Genomic DNA, 12,871 nt, shown 5'->3' on the forward strand with positions numbered 1-12,871 from the left:
GGACTAACTTTGATTGTAACAGGTGTTTGCAATAACATCTCAGGAAAAGCACTTTGTAGAGAACATTATTTTCTTCCTCCCTAAATTTAGATAAAATAAAGTCCTAATACTTGTTCCATCACATTGTTACATGGCGCTTCTGCTATCTTGTCAGCACAAAACATATAACTGTCTAATTAAAAAACAGGAGTAATTACCTCTCACAGAAAAAAAAAAAATTAGGTAAGGTCTCATTATTCAGACTCATATATGGTCACATACAGTGTCTACTCATGGAAAAAGCTGCAGATGAACCACCCGTACACAAACTACTGCGAACTCCTACTTTACAGCTCAGGCATTGACAAGTAAGAGCTTGTGTGGAGTAGACTTGAATTCAAATACGTGTCTCAAGTGACAACAAAAAGGACAGAATCAACACATAACTTACCCACTGTAGTCACAGACATAATTTGCCAGATCTGGATTTAGCTGTCATTACAACTTTTGCTTTCAAATGCAAAACAAAGTGATGTTATTTTCCTGTTCAATTTTATTCACGTTACATAGAATGCAGTAAAACTAGTCATGCCAGAGGATTTGCAAAGGGATGATGTGAAGATTAATTACTAGCTGCTCATAAAGCACCCTGCCTGTGGAAAGCCCTATGTGTAAAAATGACCCTGTTATCAAAGTTGTTGAGTGCTCCCAGTGCTCGCTTTCAGTGAACGGTATGGATATTTTTCCACAGCTCCTGAAAACCAAATCAGTTGTGTTTAAATACCCACCTACAGTTTCAGGAAGTTTTGGCATTGTTTCTGTACCTCACTTCTGCAAGGGCTGGGGGTTAAACTGCCACGGATTTTGCTTAAACCCTATCTTTTCAGCTCAAAAGAAGTTAAATCAAGATATCACAGAACCAATATCTGAAAGATACCTGATAAACGTACCCACGCATTCAGGCAACAAGTGAACACGGACCTTATCCCAGTGCCCCAATTACTTTGTGGAAACCAAAGACACTATTTGAAATAATAAAGCACAGATATTTCTGTGACTAATGGTATTTACTTGGTGAGTTAGCGCTGGAGCAAAATGATAAGGAGCAAGACCAAGCACAAAGAGCACTGCTTAACAAAATGGAGCCTGCAATGGTATGTATAATGTTTTAGTATCTTCTTGTTGTTTATATACACAAAATAATAAGGAATGAGAACACCTCAGTGTTAATTAAATCACGACCCCAGAGGACTTCATACATTTTTTGAGAGATGGTTTCTTTGGTGACAGGTTTGCCAGCAGCTAGAGTTTGGAGTCACCTGTACAAACACAACTTCATGCCCCGTATTGCCACATCGCAGAGATTAACATCTGAAGCATGATCATGCCTCTCTCTACCGGCATCCTTCTGCTCAGAAATAATCGACTATGCATACTGCCTGGAAAATGCCTCCACTGATACTCACCTTCTCCTCTGTGCTGATGGTATCTTAATACAATGAAGAAGCGCAGAAACTCATTGGCCTCATGTCTTTTGGGGGTTTTATCAATACTTGACCAAGTTTTTCCTTCTCCCCTTATACCATAGTTCCGTCAAAGAAAGGAAACATTACCTTGGAAACATCCTCGACAGCCCGGTGGAAACGGCAAGCAGGGATGTCATTGTGGCACGCAGAATTGCCCTGTTAGAACAGGCAGCTGGCCTACCTGAAGGTTAAAGAGGCTCCCACCAAAAACCTGCTTTGAATACTCCACACGGGAGCATGATGAAGGGGAGACATTTATACATGCCCCTGTGTGCCAAAGGGTGAAAAAAATCCACCCTCGGAGCACAACCCCGGCTGCATGAAACCCATTTCAACACACCATTGACAGAAATCCACACAAAAGCCAATCCACTCTCTCATACCACCAGTGTCCTATAGGAAGGCCAGAATGAAGCCATTGAGAAAAATGAGACATTCACATATAAATCAAGAAACGACAGCATCTTAGTGCTGAATGATTAAAAATCAGTGCAAAGCATGTTTTGTGTGCGGTTTTAATCACTGTTAGACATAATACGGGTGTAATCACATCACATTCTATGTGCATGTTCAAATAGCACTGGCCGTGAAATTTTAAGTTGCATGTGTAAACGTGAATCAGATTCTTAACGACTGTATTCCATTCTATTGTACAGCTTTTGTACTGGTGATATCACCACCTTGCATTCTTCTCTAGCATCATTTTTCAGTAGGAAGAAACCCTGAAGGAATCTCCATGTTTTACGATCACATTACCAGTGTCTGGGCAGGGTATGATATGACTGTCAAATCAGAGCCCCAAAACGAGGCCTAAACCATCCAGACGGTGCAAACCGCGAGCCTTTGCTCTCGAATTAAAAGCATCTCTCACCTCTGAACTGGCCAACATGCCAGCAGGGATCCGCCGGCTTTGGGCTGGAGTGTCTCGGTGTAGCGATTTCGTGTCAGTGTTACGTTGAGATGGGAGGAATTAGAAGAAAAACGGGGGGGAAGGGGCGAAAGCCCCAGCGATACTGATAGAAAAGGTGGCAAGAAGGAGGTTAATGGACTTGACTGGGAACCCCCACCGAAACTGCAGGATTAAACATCCGCAGCATTACGAAGAGGGAACCAAACCCCCGCAGGCATTCCGGGAGCCCCCCCCCCCCCCTTCCTCACACACACAGAGCCCGGGGGTCCCGGCGCGGCCCCGCCGCACACATCGGCACAGGCGGCCCCGTCCCCGTGGATGCCCCGCAGGGCGGGGAAGCCGCCGGGGCCGCGTTGTGGCCGCCCCCAGCCGGGCCCGTCCAGGCTCTTACCGTGGCCGAGGCGACGTTGTTGTCCGCCAGGGTCAAGTGGTGCGGTTCCCACCGCCGCAGGAACTTGGAGGTGAGGATCTTGCTCAGAAACGTCCGGGGGTGCCGGATGACACACACCTGGATGTCCCCCTCCTGCAGCAGCTTGTACCTCATGCCGTTGCAGTGGAGCGGGGCTCTCCGGCACGGCGCGGCACCCATTTTATTCCCCTCGGGAGCGGACATCTCGCCCAGCAGCGGCTTGCTCTCCTCGGTCTGCCTGCGGTCACTGGCCCCGCTGGAGCAGCCAGTGCGATCCATGGCAGAGCCCCTCGGGTCCGGGTGGCGCTCGGTGGCAGCCGCTTGGGGACACCGGTCTCTACGGGCGGTAGAGACGGGTGTAACCAAGTAAAATCAAGATAAAATAAAAATTAAAAAAAAAAAAGAAAAAAAAGAAAATCAAACCACACTGTGTGGATTTAAAAAAAAAAAAAAAGGGAAAAAATGTGACGGGAAAAAGAAAAAAATGCTAAAGGAAGATGGGGGAAGGGAGTGAACCGCACCGGAGAGGGCAGGGGGAAAGGGAAGCGATAAAAATCGTTATTCGAACTTCCCAATCCGCCCTCCGGCGGGTCTCCTTCGCCTTCAGAGCGCCGCGTCCATGCTCGCGGCCAGGCGCCGGCCGAGCAAAAAGGGTCGGCTCCCGGCGAGGGCTGCGGACAAAAGCCGGCGGCTGTGGCTCCCAGCGGAGGCTGCGGAGAGTCCGGCCACGGGTCCGTCCTTCCCCGCAGGCTGTGTCCGCGGGACTGAACGGCGGCGGCGGTCGCGGTCTGCATATACGTGGGTGCGGGTGTGCGGGAGGGGTGCGGGAGGAGCGGGGGGTGGGGGGGAGCGGGAGGGGGGGGAAAGGGGGGAGAATGTGTGTGTCCACGCGCGCCGCCGCCGCCGCCGCCGCCGCGGGAGGAGAAGGAGGCGGCGAGAGCAGCGAGCGCTGCCGACAGCCTCCAGCCGGAGCCGCGCCGGGCTCACCCGATTGGCTGCTGCGGGGTCATGTGCCGCCCTCCCTGACGTCAATGGCGGCGGAGCCGCCGAGGGCAGCGGCCGCGCGAGGTGCGCGGGAAGCGGCGCGCGCGTGTCCCTCCCGCCCCTCCCCTTCCCCTCCCTCCTCCTCCCCCTCCCCCCGTCCCTGCCCCTCAGGGGGGGCGCGTCCCGTTCCTTTCCGTTCCGTTCGGTCCCGTCCCGTTCCCCGCCCTCCGCCTCTCCTCGGTGGGGCGCGGCTGGAGCAGCGGGCGGGAGGTTGGCGGACACACGCGTGCCGCGCTCCGCATCCCCGAGAGGGGCGGCTCCGCCGCTACCCCTCTCCCGTGAGGGGAGCCCCCAGCGCAGCGGGGGAAGATGTGAGGGGAAGGCGGCGGGGATGGTGAGGGAGATTAGTGAGGTAAATCTCGCTTGGGTTCGTCCCCCGCGCTGACGGGAGCCCCGGGGGTGGTCGTCTGTGCCGCGGGGAGGAGGGAAGCGTGAGGTGCCTGTGCGCTACAGGTTGAGTTTCGGGGTACGCGCTCCGGCGGTAGGGGGTTGTGCAAAAGGCGAGGGAAGCCCCGTTGTCAGTGGGCGCCGCTTCAGGTGTTCCGTTGGATGCACGGCGGGACTGGGAGCCGCTGCGCTCCGCTGAAGCGCTAGCCAGGGAAGGGCAGGGATCGGAGCGCAGGTACGGGAGAGAGGCACCTCGCTAGTGCAGTGGTGAGTGTCCTCTGATGGTCTGTGAGCTAGAGCAGGCGTTTACCCAGAAAAGAATGCTGAACTCCCTTACTAAGACCTCTAACTGCTTAACAGCTCACCTGTGTGCAGTGTGTGTGCCGCGTAAAGAGGAATGGCACCGTTTATACTTGCCTAACTCTCGACTATTTAAAAGGTAGCTGTAGAACCTGGATTCCCTTTCCAATTTCCTCATTTGAACAACGAGGTTAGGACTCTGTGCGCTTCATATAGTACATGCACTTGCCACTGGGCTGTGGAACTCATCATAGTGGGTATTGCAAAGGTCCAGAATTCAGAAGGAGTTTACAAGGCTGGTTTATTTAATGCTAGAAAAATACTTGGAGAAAGCAAGTTTAAAAGATTAAGCTCATTTCTAGCTGAGGGAGGTTGGGAAAGGGATGATCTTTCTGACAAGCCAGTTACTTCACAACATGTACATGTGGCTGGGTCTCTCGTGGCATCTCCTAGTGCAATAGATCTCAAATGAAAGGTGCCAGCAGGTACGAGGGAAGCCATGAGCCTACCAAAGAGAAAGCTCTTTCATCTGATATGTTCACATCACGAGTCACACAGATTATCTGTGAGAGAGGCAAGCTGCAGCTAGAAAGGTTTGGGAGCTGTTGCCATAAAGCCTTTTGTAGTGACTGCTGTCAAAGAAAATGCATGACCTGCTGTACCACAATTGGTGCAAGCATGTCCATCAGTTGTGTTGTTACAGAGTTGAAACAGGCTTGCATTTGACAGAAGAATTGCTGTTTAAACATTTTCAGGAGGGAAGGCTTTGTCATCTATCGATTACTAGCAAATTTGAGGGACATTTTTGTTGTATGTTAGCTACAAAACTGTAAAAAACTAGGATGTTTCTGGAGTACTCCTAAGTACCAGGTGATAGAAGGATGCAGAAGTACACAATTTGGCAAAGGTGAGCAGAAAGATGCTCATTTAATGAATAACACAACCAACAGGAAGACAAAAATCTCTTACAGAGGTTCAGATTGTCAGTATCTTTTAGCCCTGGTAATTACTTACCTCCCAAACCTAAACCAACCCACTAGGTATTGTGCGCTAAACAGTAGAGGCAGTTCCCACTGAGTTTTGGATACCATATACTGCAAGGGGTAAATGATGCCTGTATTTACCCTGAAGTAAAAGTAGATCTAATTGTAGCTGTATGTGTATCTGCAAAAGAGATGACTTGCAAACTGAACTTGAAAAGGACAGCTCTATTTAGGTGTAAGCTGTTCACTGCAGCAACTGTCTTCTAAGAATTTGTAGGATACCCAGTACAAGGAACACCTGTTCTTGTTTGACCCAGCGCACTGTTGTGGTACAAACAGTAATGTATCAATAGTAGAACTGTGCGCATACACTCATCTGCAGAAACATATCTTCCCTCAGCAAGAACACTTCCCTCAGCAATAACTGCAACCAGAGTGACTATTTAGGTGAAAGTTTGTGCAGACTAGCCACCTGCTCACCACTGCTTTAAATTTACCATAATTGTAATTTCTGAGGTCTGCTTGCCAGAAGGAGGAAGATTTGTGAAGAGGCCGGTGTTCTTAAGTGAAAATCCTGGCAAATTAGAGCAGATGTTTTCTACTCATGTTCCATAGAAGGTAGCAAAAGAAAAAAGCAAGGCTAGTCTATAGGGGCAACCTGCAAAACACCTAAAAGGATCCAAGTGTCCACTGGAAATCCACCATTCCAAAGTATTGAAATCCACTGAGATACTGAAGAAGCCCAGTGCATCAGGCAGTGCTGCTCCTGTGCATGACGGAGGTCCAAGACCTCAGAGGGGCTCTGCACTTGCAGCTCCCACTGAACCCATGCTCTCAGGCTGCAGGTGTTCTCTCTCAAGTGAGCTTGGCACAGCACGCTAAGATCAAGGTATTAAATCTCACACTGCCTGCCAGAATGGGGCAACTGAAAGCCCTGTCTAGGCAAGTGAAATTTAAACACACTGCTTCCTGCACAGCTTGCCAAAACGTGCATCCAACCTGCCCTAAATAGCTGGTGTATGACCCAAGGCTAAGCACATGAAAATTAACGCCCCTCCTCGTATCTCTTATAAATTACACCAACACAAGTTGGATGAAGTGCATTCCTGGCTTTGTGTTTTTCCTCTTCTGGCTCCATGTGGCCCAATATCTCAGGTATACATGCTTGGCAGTATTTCAAAGTGGGTTTTGGGGATTGCTATATGGTTTGGTTTTCTCCTCAGAACCTCATTTTTGTGTGCAAATCAAACCAGAAGTTTATTGTGAAAGTAGGAGATATTCATATAATAAAACCTGAGCAACTAAATCATAATAAATAGTAAATCAGTGGAAACGTACCTCTAGTTACTCACAAGGTGCTTATGGGTGTGCTATTGGTTTTGAGTAATTCAAGAATCTGTGAGGTTTTCTACAAAATACTTCATTTCTGTGCTGGAAAGGAAGCACGGTCTTTGGAAATGAAAACTGAGTAGTTTACTGTCATTGATATTGCTATCAAGTAGTCCTTTGAAGTCAAGGCCTCTAGATAAATTTGAAGGAGGAAAGAGATAGAGACTTCGTCTGCTTTGCAGAAATATCAGTGCAGTTGGACCAAAATGAGAGTAGGGCTGGTGGGGAAGCAGGCAGAGGTAAAGAAGAGAGGTAAGTGACAGAAGGACAGTTCAGATCTGCGTGCCAGTCCTGTGCAACCCTCCTGAGCTCTGCCTTTTCATTTGCCTTTCTTTGTATCTTGCTCTGTATTTATTATTCACTGCCTTTTCATAATAGGCCTTGTAAAGAGAATCATCACTTCCTGAAAGACATCATAGCCTGGAAAAAAATTTGCAAGTACCAGGTCCAGTCTTAATAAAAAAACACATTTCAGCATTTGGTCTCTTGTCTGTGTACACCCAAGTCCACCAGGTGTTTTGCAGAGGCCATTGCTGGGCAGCAAAACAGAAGCACTGTCCTGACATAGCTTCTTAAGCTTGATAGCACCAACTTATAAACGTGTTAAAATGATGTGACATTCTGAAGGAAAGGAAAACGGCAATTTTTGAGTAGTGCTCGGTGCCAGTAATACAGCTTGTGTAACAGTAGGGGGCTTAGAAGACACATGAGAAAACTTGAGATGCCAAAACCTATGCAGGAAGAATATACTGCCTGAAGGCACCTTACTTGAGAGTAAATCCACACAGTGGCATGGGCCAGATACAAACGCTGAGATGCCTCAAAAGGCGATGTGCTTATCAGGGGAGAGAGCACTGCCCCAGAGGGGCTTTGCTGGATTTGTTGTATACTTTAAAAGAGAAAACAAGAAAAAGGAATAAAGTACACCCTTACTACACCTTTTAATTATTCCTGATTTATTTTACAGAATGTTACTATATTAACAGATGTTTTGGCATACTCTTTCCCCAGGTCAATCCTTTTATTGTCTCTCACTGAAGTTTTCTGTCAGAGGCTGTGATGGCCTACCACATTCACACTTTCTGTCAAAAAACATTGCTGCTCTTGTCTGGTTACTCTGTCCTTGGGAATTGTCTGTACAGAGGTGCGAGATTCAGTTTTTCCAGGCAGAGAAGCAGGCACTAGGAATTCCCAGCTTGTATTCAATATCCATTGAGACTCTCACACAGCAGCTGTCCCTTCTCACGTTTGAATCCTCGATGCAAATTACAGGTAATGGAGCTTTCTTCCTTTCACCACACAGAGGTGCTGTGTGGATTATGGAATTCATTAGTCAATGCTTGCAAATTGCCACTGTTGACTCAGAGCAAATTCCTGCTATAAGATTCACTAGTCAGCTCATTTTCATAACAATGCTGTATTGATAAAAAAATACTTTTAAATCATTCTTTAGTGAAACTGGGGAATCCAACACATTCAAGCAAACATATAAAACATAAAAGAGATGCTGTCTTAGTAATGCTAAGCGGCTTGCATTTGAAGTTTGTTTAAATTAATCAGCATGGTGGTGTTAAGGGGATTCAGTAAGTTGTAAAACTTTGGGAAACAGAATTATTTCCCAAACAGAATTGTTTCCCTAAAAGGGGTGATGGACATTTAAAACCTAACTAGATAAAGATTAAAGAAACCACCCTGCAAGGAAGAGTTCTTAGTTGCCCCTAAGGGAAGGAAGGACTTGATTGGGGTACCATTTATCACATACACATAGAGATTACATTTATAAGCATCTCCTTCTTTTCCTCAAGTTTCTCATCACCCACCTCTGAGCCTAACACTAATTTTGGAGGGCAGCTCACAGGTGGAGTAAGTAAGGAATCAGACTCTAATGCGAACTTGTAATTCTCTGACATCTCTGACATCCACATTTCTAGTCCTCTGTTTCAGTCAGTAGCAGCTGTGTTCTTTTTTTCCCAGCTCATGCACATTACACTATGGGGCTAACTACATGCTGCACAGACTCTGATGACAAATATATCTTTGATTCCTCACTGACATAATGCACACTTGTGAGTGCATGATGCAGAAATCCTACTTTTTTCTGCCTGTCACCATCAGATGTTCTCATGTAGGGGGATGTAGGATGGAGCTGGTGGTAGCAGTTGCTAGAAGGAGCCTGCCATCTGCTGATCTGAACAGTGCTCCAGTCTGACTTTCACCTGATCTGGTATTAGTAGGATGGAGCACTATACAAAGCACATAAAATACATCTAAACAGAAGCAGCATCAACAGACCTGCTGCGGTGAAGTGAAAAGAGGAAGGGCCAAGTCTATAACCTCAGATCTAAGTCTGAATTGGACAAACAGAAACAGAGTGGCAACTAAAACAACTAGATAGGAAGGAAATTAGCAGAAGATGCAAGGAAGAGGGGGAAGAGCCTGAAATGTCTTTTCTGCTTTACTGCACCTGATCAGATAGGGTAACTAAGGTATCGGCTGTCTTTCCCCTGTATTCACCCTTCTGAGTGACAGCAGCCCTAAGTGTTGAACTTCTTCCCTAAGAGCATCTGCCTTCTTCCAGAGCCACACATGCACCCAGGCATGGAAAAAAAAACTGGAAAAAAAAGAAGAGCTCCCAACAAAATTCATCAGGCTGCCATCCCTTTTTCCTTCAGTTCTTACTGCCATCAAGATGTATGCAAAAACCTGCCATTTGGCAGGACATAGTGAAAAGTCACCATTTCCCTTAGACTGTCTGCATTATTGTTCCCACCCCTAGCTAATATTTCCTATTTCATCAATAGGTCACATCCTACCAGCCATTCCAAGTTGTGAGTGCTCATCAGTCCAAAATGCTCTTATTATCTCTTACATATAAAACATCACCATAACACAAATACGCATTAAAAGTCAAAGGGAAATGGGATATGATGCAGAGCTGAGTGCTTGTCACAGTGTGATGACATTTCCCCAAAACAGATGAAGAACAACTAAAAAAGAAAAAGGTAGTCAACACATCAGAGAAATGTATCTTCACTCACTGAACCAACGTGCTGGGGAAGTGAAATTAGAATTGGACAAAATGCTGACGGACTCGGATTCTTTTCTGACAGACCAAAGGAAGAAAAAAAGGCAGAATAGGAAAGAGCATCAAGTAATAGCAGGATTAGTATTCACAGATACTTCCTCTGGTGAAGAGGTGTCACAGAGTCGAAAAAGAGAAGATAAATTATTATCCTTAGTTACTGTGTTTATTACTGAATTTCTGTGTTAGAAAAGTTTCAAACCAAAGTTCACAAAAGGTGGCCGAAAGTCTCATACTTGACCTCAGTTCTTACCTTAGTATGAGCAGGGTTATAAAGCAAAGTACAAACTACAATCTGATGATGGTACAGGCTTGCTGTGGCTTTGTTGTGCTAAGCTCCTTGTAAATATATCTAATACAGTCCTTGGACTAAGAGGTCTAAGAACACCAATACAAAGGGCAGAGAGAATCATCAATTTAATTTATCCTTCATGACTTACAGATTCCCAGATGCAAACTAAAAGGATCGGCTGTCGGGCTATACTGTGATAATTATATGCTTTGTAATTTTTACCTGTCCATTAGCTGGCTATAGCTGATTTCTTGGAAATATAATGTGTTTGGGGACTTCACAATTTAAGGGGAGACACAGAATAAAAGAAGGGCAGTGCTTTGCGCAGGACAAATCACTCTGTGGCACATCAGGTGGGGAATGATGTGCCACAGAGGAAGAAGATGACAAATTGAGAGAATTCTCTGAAAAGAACAGATAGTCAGTAATGGACAGGCTGTACCATATACCTAGAATAAATGCTTCATGCATCATAACGGGGGGGGGGGGTAAAAAGCATAGAAAAGAAAAAAATATATCTATAACTTTGATAATTCCCCAGGCTGCAGCTGACTCACAGAAATCAGAGTTTCTGAGTTAGTACAGTATTGCAAAATGGAAGCATTTTATATGATCTGTACATTTGGCTTCCAGTAGATAAGGATTTTTTTTTTTTAATAAAAATACATTAAATGAAAAAAAAAAGGCTAAAAAGTGTACACCTTGACTGAGCTTTTCACTAGTGCTGTGGAAAGCTTTCAGACACAAATGCAGAATAAGACACTCTGGGAAAACATCACCTATCTAGCACCACTCTTGGAGCCTTTAGTAAAACCTGAAGCATATTAGGGATGGTACAGGTGTTACTGCAAGACAACTTGTTAATTGGTTAACGCCATCAGCAAATTGCACCGATGCAGGTATCCATTTACATGTTTACCACATCCACACAGGTGATGGGAGGAAAGGGAGGAGCTGCAGGAGTAGTGGATGTAACACCTGGACTAGGTTACCATTGTCAACAGGAGTAGAACAAGGGCATTCTATGTGTACTGGGTCATGTTTGTGAGTACAGACAGCTGGGGTTTGGCCTCTTGTTTGTCCTGCAGTCAAGGACAGAGGTCATTAGAGTCCTAAACACTACCCAAATTTTAACAGTGAAACGAGAAATAAAATGTTGTGTGGGTTTAGCAGGACTGGGGCGCTGGGTGGAAAGGTGCAAATAGGGATTATGGGGCTGATTTACCATGTTTAGAGGCCTCATACTATTGAACTTATACCTAAGTATAAGCATATTGAAGATACTATTGAATCCCGTGGTTTTAGGTCATCTAAAGAGATTACAGTTAGCTTAGCAGTAGTTTTTAATGAGAAAACCTTTATGTGGGACAGAAAAGAAAGACGTTCAGCTGATTTGCTTCATGCAGCTGTTTCAGTCAGCTTCTACATGTAGCTAAAATGAAATGCCTCCTGAAGTGGGTGTGAGGGTAATCAAGTACCAGGTGTTAATGTACTGCAGTATTTTCTAATGCCTTGTATTCTGAGGACAATGAGCATTTGAGAAAAAGTCTATTTAACACATTGGGAGCTGTGTAGCTGGGTTCTGGGAATACTTCTTTCCATGATTGTACACAGGGAATTCAGACTGCTTTCATGTCTTTTATAAAGGAAAAAGGAAAAGAAGGCTGAAGAGCAATCCAAAGAAGGAGTTCAGGGATGAAGGTTCCAGGAATCATACCTTGCCTGGGAACAGGGGATCAGGCAAGACTGCTATCCTGTTATCATACTGACCTTGATTATGAAAGCATATGGGTTCACACTTGCAATGCAGCAGGAGTTGCCATGTCCTTGGATAAGCCAATTAGTCTGCAAGATTGAATAAAGAGATATTATCACCTTTAATATCTGGTGCTGCTACTGCCACTGCTTTTCAAAAATAGTCTCCTGTGCACCTTAAGTGATGATTTCATTTATCAACCAGTAAAACCCCAGCTTTGGGGTTTTAACCCATCTGCCTGCCCTGTGTGTATATATCTGGGTAATTTAATGAACGCTTCTGGGTGTTGATTTACGTCATTGTATCTCTATATAAGCATGCTTCTGTGAGCATGCTCTTGGTTGATTGTGAGCGCCTATTGTTCACGCTTTGTGTGTCTGTGTCTGTGTGTCTGAATGTGACTGTGTTTCAAATCTTCCCCTAGAAAAAACAAAGAGTCACACGTTTCATGAGGTTCTTTGTTACTTAAAAAAAAAAACAAAACAAAAAAAAAGGAAAATAAGGAGGAGACAATAAAGGATAATTTAGAGAGAAAAAGGGGTAGGTTTGGCTACAGTTAATCGTCTGCCTCAGTGTTCACTGGAGAAGATGGGGGAGTTCATTACAGACATTGAAACATCTCAGGGGAGGATCATATAGATTATGCTGAAAGAGAAATAGAAACACTAAATTATCTGGAGGCTCACAAAGCAATAGAGCCAGATGTCAACTGACCCCAAAGCAAAACCAAGGTATGCCCAGGATTCCCTTAGAAACTGTAAGCAGAAATAGAGAAAATTATTCCTAACTGCTATCAGTGAGGTAGATCTCTGGG

General features: G+C 45.4%; 1 protein-coding gene across 2 annotated transcripts in view; it reads right to left on the minus strand.

The window, feature by feature from the left end:
- Nucleotides 1-3,658, minus strand: part of CMIP (c-Maf inducing protein) — a 137,690-nt gene extending 134,032 nt beyond the window's left edge. The window contains exons 1-2 of one of the 2 annotated variants that reach the window (XM_057401932.1): nt 3,346-3,658; nt 2,807-3,161 (exon numbers count right to left, since the gene is read on the minus strand). In XM_057401932.1, coding sequence (XP_057257915.1) covers nt 2,807-3,103 — 297 coding nt within the window. In that variant the 5' untranslated portion in view covers nt 3,104-3,161; nt 3,346-3,658. Of the gene's footprint in view, nt 1-2,806; nt 3,228-3,345 lie in introns of those variants that run through there. The other variant, XM_057401933.1, reaches the window with a different exon arrangement.
- Between the last annotated feature and the right edge of the window lie 9,213 nt (nt 3,659-12,871).

This window comes from Pezoporus wallicus, unplaced genomic scaffold (genome assembly GCF_028554395.1).
Source record: "Pezoporus wallicus isolate ANWC-B61680 ecotype Strahan unplaced genomic scaffold, APGP_CSIRO_Pwel_v1 contig_7835, whole genome shotgun sequence".
NCBI lineage: Eukaryota > Metazoa > Chordata > Aves > Psittaciformes > Psittacidae > Pezoporus > Pezoporus wallicus.